Source organism: Myotis davidii, unplaced genomic scaffold, assembly GCF_000327345.1.
Source record: "Myotis davidii unplaced genomic scaffold, ASM32734v1 scaffold900, whole genome shotgun sequence".
Classification (NCBI taxonomy): domain Eukaryota; kingdom Metazoa; phylum Chordata; class Mammalia; order Chiroptera; family Vespertilionidae; genus Myotis; species Myotis davidii.
In genome coordinates this window covers 1,755,068-1,761,821 of record NW_006295185.1, presented here as the reverse complement: position 1 = coordinate 1,761,821, position 6,754 = coordinate 1,755,068, and the positions used below count along the sequence as shown (strand labels likewise).

The 6,754-nt window shown below is 35.4% G+C and overlaps 1 protein-coding gene across 1 annotated transcript in view; it reads right to left on the bottom strand.

Annotated features, from left to right (window-relative positions):
• STK26 (serine/threonine protein kinase 26) overlaps positions 1-6,754 on the bottom strand; it is a 56,912-nt gene that overhangs the window by 6,944 nt on the left and 43,214 nt on the right. The window contains exons 5-7 of the mRNA XM_015567899.1: positions 1,429-1,650; positions 1,182-1,339; positions 159-344 (exon numbers count right to left, since the gene is read on the bottom strand). Coding sequence (XP_015423385.1) covers positions 159-344; positions 1,182-1,339; positions 1,429-1,650 — 566 coding nt within the window. The remainder of the gene's footprint in view (positions 1-158; positions 345-1,181; positions 1,340-1,428; positions 1,651-6,754) is intronic.

The window sequence follows — 6,754 nt, the reverse complement described above, 5'->3', positions numbered from 1 at the left end:
TTGTTAAGAACTGAATAGAATTAGCAATATAAAGGAAAAACCAGTTTCCTGAATGGACTTTTGACAATTTTCACATGCACTTTATTTCCTCACTGTAGAAAAAACACATTTGTTCTATGTAGATTTAATAATAGACAACAGTGGCCTCATATACTCACAAATGATGGATCTTTGTTCAGGCAAGCATCAATAAACTCCTTAAAGGACTTAGTAAACTCTCCGACAAGAGTTGGAGGATTGCTTTTTGGAATAAGAAACAAAACTCTCATTGGATGCATATCGGAGTTAGGTGGCTCTCCCTTGGCTAGTTCAATAGCAGTAATTCCCAATGACCAAATGTCAGCCTAAGTTTAAGAGAAAGAAAAAAATATCTTGAAATTCCATTCCAAAATACTGCCACAAAATAGCCTGTGGAATTTTAATGGTCACAACAATATTAAAGTGTCTCAAGAAATGTGATTTTAATAAATGTTTTTAATAAAATTCATTTATTTTTAAAAAGTATTAAATTCTCTATATTATGCCAAGTACCACAGTCTAGGCACTGAGGATTCAGGTGGTAATAAACCAGACAAAAATTCCTGCTCTCAAGGGGCTTATGTTCTAGTAGAAGAGACAGATAAATAAATAATATGATGTCAGATGGTGCTAAGTTCTGCGAGGAAAAGAGCTCAGGATAAGGAAATAATGAATGATGGTGTTGAGGGGCTGCAAATTTACACCGGATAGCTAGAGAAGACTATTCTGTGTAGGTAATGCTTAAAGCAGAAAACTGATTGGGAGAAAGGTTATTCCAGATAGAGGGAAGGTAAGTACAAAAGTCCTGAGGCCAAAGTATGCTTGCTGTTTGTGAAACAGCAATCAGGCCACTGTGGCTGAAGCAGATAGAATATAGAGAAGAGTGACATGAGATGAAGCTGGAGAGCTGGACAGGGCAAGATCTAGTGAGCCATGTATGTGATACTACGGACTTTGGATTTTACTCCAAGTTGTGTGGAACAAAATGGAAGGGACTGGGCTTCCAATATTACGAGTATCAGGGAAGTTATAATTTAGCAGCAACATTTGTCATAACTCTAGCTTTAGAAATACTTTAAAATGAAGGTAAATTAAGGCAGTTTATTAAATAGGACAGTATGTTATATAAAACTTATAAAAAACAAAAGTAGACAACGCTTTACTTTTGAGTCATAAGCAGACTGTTGAATAACTTCAGGAGCCATCCAAAATGGTGTTCCCACAAAAGTATTTCTTTTAATTTGTGTATCTGTCAGCTGGCCAGCAACTCCAAAGTCAGCAAGTTTAACATCTCCTTGTTCTGAGAGCAATACATTAGCAGCTAGGAGGGGGGGAAAAGACAATGAAAAAAATCTCAGCTTCCTCAGAATGTACCTATTTTTCTCATGTTCATATTAAATTTTTGTATACCTTTTATGTCTCGGTGGATTTTCTTTTCTGAATGCAGATAGTCCAGACCTTTCAAAATTTCCTTTAGCATGGTTGCGATCTGGAACTCATCAAATGGACCAGCTCGCAGCTTAGGGGGGGGGGGGAATACACACACATACATGTATGAAAATTTAAAACAATAAAATTCAAACTTGATATTATATTCGAAATAAGGGAACCACCTAGATGTACGAAGCAGCTCTGTTTATTAAGCCAATATTTAAATAAATAAGAAAAAATTAAAAGGCGAGGGAAGAAAGTAAAAAAGTTAAGTCAAAGGAATAGAAGGGCTTTTAAATGATTAAATTTAATTGTGAAAGATAATAATACAAGTAGTGTGACCTATATACTAGTTCAAAATCCTGAGGTTTTTAAATATTTACATCAAAAATTTAAGATACACTTACATAATGACAAAACTAGCTTTATTTTTTTATCTGAGAAAAAGGAAATTAGTTACTTAAATTTTTACATTTGTTCAAAAGTTATTAAATATTGCCCGGTTGGTGTGGCTCAGAGGTTGAACGTTGACCCATGAACCAGGCGGACATGGTTTCAATTCCCAGTCAGGGCACATGCCTGGGTTGCTGGCTCGATCCCCAGTAGGTGACGTGCAGGAGGCAGCTGATCCATGATTCTCTCTCATCATTGATGTTTCTATCTCTCTCTCTCTCTCCCTTCCTCTCTCTGAAATAAATAAAAACATTTTAAAAATAAAAACATAGCCCTAGCTGGTTTGGGTCAGTAGATGGTGAGAGCATCGGCCCTCAGACTGAAGGATCCTGGGTTTGATTCCGGTCAAGAGCACGCACCTTGGTTGTAGGCTCAATCCCGGGCTATGGTTGGGGCTCATGTGGGAGATAACTGATCTATGTATTTCTCTCACATCAATGTTTTTCTCTCTCTGTCTCTCCCTCTCTCTTACACTCTCTCCAAAAAATAAATCAATATGGAGAAGTATCCTGGGGTGACGATTGATAAAAATAAAAAATAAATAAAAACTACATTTAAAAAGTTATTAAATATTTACACTGAACTTATTTTTAGCATCAACCCAATTTGATCATATAGTTCAACTGTAGCATAGTTCTTAGCATTTATGTGTTTTAATAACATTGTAAAAGCATAGAGACTTTTGGGGACTCAAACTTAAAATTTAACCAGGAGTATAATAATTAAACTACTCAGACTTTCACAGTTAAAAAAAAAAAAGATCAAATCATGGAATAATACAGTTTTTAAAATAAATGTAACACATTTCCCTTTCTTTCCCCATCCCTGTACCAAAGCCAATAGTTTCGACTGGAATACAAGGGAAGCAATGATTAGGTTTCAGGAGAAGTTGTAATGGAATAACTGAAAATCTCTCTTTAAAATAAATGGTTATTTTAAAATTCTGCTACCTCATAAAGCACAAATAGTAGACTGTACAACATTTACAGGAAAGGGTGGGAAACTAAAATCAGAGCTGAGGTAAAGTTCTGTTTGCTGGAAGGAGGGAAGAGGTGGTGAAAGTCAAACATTGCCCACTCTGCCTCACATTGGTAGGGATTCACAGCCTTTGGCACCTTGTGTATTTCATCTTTCATGAATGCCATATTTATTCCGAATAAAGGGTACTTTCATGTTGAAATTTAACAGCTTAAAATAGAACCCATACTTCGGTCTCACCATTTAATATTAACTGTGGTCTGGATATAGAGTATACTCCAGGCATATCCATAATTCAATAGAAGCCTTTCCTAGGTAACATTACCTATTTACTTTCAAATCTATCAACTTCTACCCCAGAAATTTATATTTAAACAGTAGTGATTAAAGTCATTGTAAATGGTAAAAATTGAATATTATTTTATTGATTATTGGCAATGAAATTCTGATGTACTATCAAATAACTGAAAGACAAACATCATACTACTCAAAATTAGTACTGAGTATCACTGATCACAAAATGTTGATAAGGCCATAAGAGGTATACTCTCAGTTACTTAAGAAATTGGGCAAGGTTCCTATAATGGATACCAGCTATCCCTCTGAAGGACTTCTAAAAAGTCGCCTGGATAAGCCAGTGTACAACCTAAAACGGGATTTAAAAATATATTTAAGTAAAAACAAACAAAAAAGAGGTCCTAAAAATCCATTAGCTTATCTGGGAGGGGAGATTCCGTGGCAGGGAAATGAGAATGGGGTAGTAGTATACTTGAATTTTTATGGCTCATTTCAAGATAGAAAACTATCCCAAACCTGTGGTTAAAATGTTTCCTTAGTCATCTTAATAATGATTAGACAAAGAGGGGGAAAAGGAGTTGGAAAGAGAAGAAAAGTAAAGTAGATGGAATAGAGGGTTTGTTTTTTTGGTGTGTGTGTGCGCGTGTGCGTGTGCGTGTGCGTGTGTGTGTGTGTGTGTGTGTGTGTCTCCCAATGCAACCTTGGGAAAAAGAATGTCTACTGTACTTGGAGTGCATATTTGAACTTCTCTCCAATGACTGAAGATTGTGCCATGTCTCTAATAGCTAATACCTCTGCCTCCAGGGCAGCATACTGGCCTTCGGTAATATGCCTCTGATGTCAACTGAAGATATGCAAGAGAGGGACATTTGTTCTTTCAAAGAATGTATACTTGTGCATTTGGGGATTTTCCCCACAATCATTTGACTTCCAGCCTGTCCCCAGTGCAACATGTTATGTTATGCTTTCTTACAGTTAGCATATTGTTTCTTTTTTTCCTTGGTGCTCATATTTTATTCTATTAACCTTATTATATGTGATTTTGTTGTAAACCACTGCAATTCAATATATATCATATAGTATGCTCAAAGTCTGTTGACATACGACGCATTTTTTCAAGAATGGAAGAGAATCTTGAGGTATAGACTATATAATGTTGACATAAATTAAAAGTCACAGTCATATTCCATTAGTCAGGTACCAGCTTAATGTTAACGATAAACTCTTTCTGTTCAACATCCCTCTTTTTTTTCTCTCTTGTTCCTGGTAGCCTAAGCCTCTAAGCCTAATCCTTTATTAGATTCCTTAAATGATAGTATTCATTTGTACAGGACTATAAATAGAGAAGAAATAGCACATTTTCTCATTATTTGCTCTCTTTACAAAGTCCAGTTAAATTAGATTTATACATAAATCACAATATTATTATATTTTAGAGCTAGAAAAATAAGACTAGAGACTACTAACTTAATTTCTTCAGTTAAGATTTGAGCAAATTAAGGCAGCTAGTCAATGGAAGAACCAAGACTGGAACCTAGGACTCTTGATATTTAGCCACTACAAGGCTAAGAAAAATTTAAGTTCATTGAATTTGTGCTAATTCAAATTTGATTAGGCAGAGGTCAGAATGGCAGGATGAGATTAAGGTCTCACAATCATTTAATTCATAGATTTCATAAAATTGATCAAACTATATCACTGGGGATACAGACTGTGTTAGTTAGGGTTGGGCCAGTGTCTAATGTTTATCATTCTTATCAGTGATCCTGATGAAATCAGTGGACTAGCTTTGTCAATGCCAACTAAGCAGGGAAGAGACATTGTGAGCACCATGGGAGACCAGATAACTTAACTGTGATAAATTTGGAAAGGGCTCTTAATGTATAAAAAGTGGAAGGAGGATCATGGAGCAACTGTAGACTTCTTATGGAGCTAATAAAAAACAAAACAAAACAAAAACTATTGTATAACAAAATTGTGACAAAACGAATAGAAATGAGATTGTTTAACTTCAATACAAGAATGAGATCTCACTCCATATATGAAGGATTATCATACAAAGAAACACCACTTGTGTTCTATCACTAGAGAGAGAACAGAAAAAAGAATGAACTTTAGAATATAAAAATGTATATCACATATTCCACAAGGAAGAATTATTTAACTCAGCTGATTAAACTGAGATGAATTCCTAGGAGGAGATGAAACTCTCCATCAAGTTTAATTACCATTTCTTTAGAATGGTTTAAGAATGGTTCTTTAAAAAAAAAAAGAGAATGGTTCTGTTTAAAGGAAAGAATCTCTTATGGCTATTTCTGTTCATAGGATTATTGGAAACTTTGAGTTACTGGCAGTCAGGATTAAACCCTATTTAAAATATTTAATCATTTTCAGTTAGGAAAACTCATCTCCACTGAAAAAGTAAGAATTAAAATAGTACTTGATGATCTTAGTTTTAGAAGTAGCATATTCTATAATTTCAAAAGCAGAAGCATGCTAATAAAATGTCATATAATATTAAATATAGCTTAGAAATAACTTAGTGCCACTTCTTTGTTTTATATGACATCAAAGTCCAAGGGTTTTATGTGTTTGGTTCACAATGATTTAGTTATGAACAGAGCCAGCTCTATAAACTCAAACTTCCATAGGCCATCCCAGTAGTCATTCACTACACAAAGCTGCCTTTAGTACTTCACATTGAATTTTAAATACAATGCCATTTTAATAAAGATTGTAAAGGGGCAAAAACCAACATCGATAGAATCACAGTAATTTGGCAAAAATAACCAGTATTTCTCAAAGGTGTTTTGGGTGTGAACACATCTTCATTGGGTGGAATTTCTGCACACTGGAATTTTAGCATCCTCATCCCTGTCCACTAAAAGTGCTGCAGCACTTCCAAGTCATTTGACAACCACAAATGCCATCACATTTTCAAAGATCTAAAATCGAGAAGAGAAAACTATAGAGAATGGGATCTATAGGCCTACATGGTCAGAACCCAAGAACCACTTTTAGTGACAGTTACATGAATTACATTATGTTTAAAAATCTAAGAACATTCAGTCTTTTTAGGGATAACCTTACGAAGTAAAACTCTAAACTGACAGCAACTGTCACACACTCATTCCTAAATTGGGGGGCTTGATTTTATTAAGCTATTTGCACTTCTTTTTTTTTTAAATATATTTTATTGATTTTTTACAGAGAGAAAGGGAGAGAGATAGAGAGTTAGAAACATTGATGAGAGAGAAACATCGATCAGCTGCCTCCTGCACATCTCCCACTGGGGATGTGCCCGCAACCCAGGTACATGCCCTTGACCGGAGTCGAACCTGGGACCTTTCAGTCCGCAGGCCGACGCTCTATCCACTGAGCCAAACCGGTTTCGGCTGCACTTCTTATATACTCTAAGAAGGTGAGCAACATGGTCAATCCTGCAATACAACTAAATCTACATAAGGGTAGTGGTCCTGAAGAGATTAATGTGAACATATTAACTAAAGCAATCACTTAGCTTGCCCAAAAGCTGTTGTTTACTCCAATTAAAAAAGAGGTTATAGCATGGATGTGT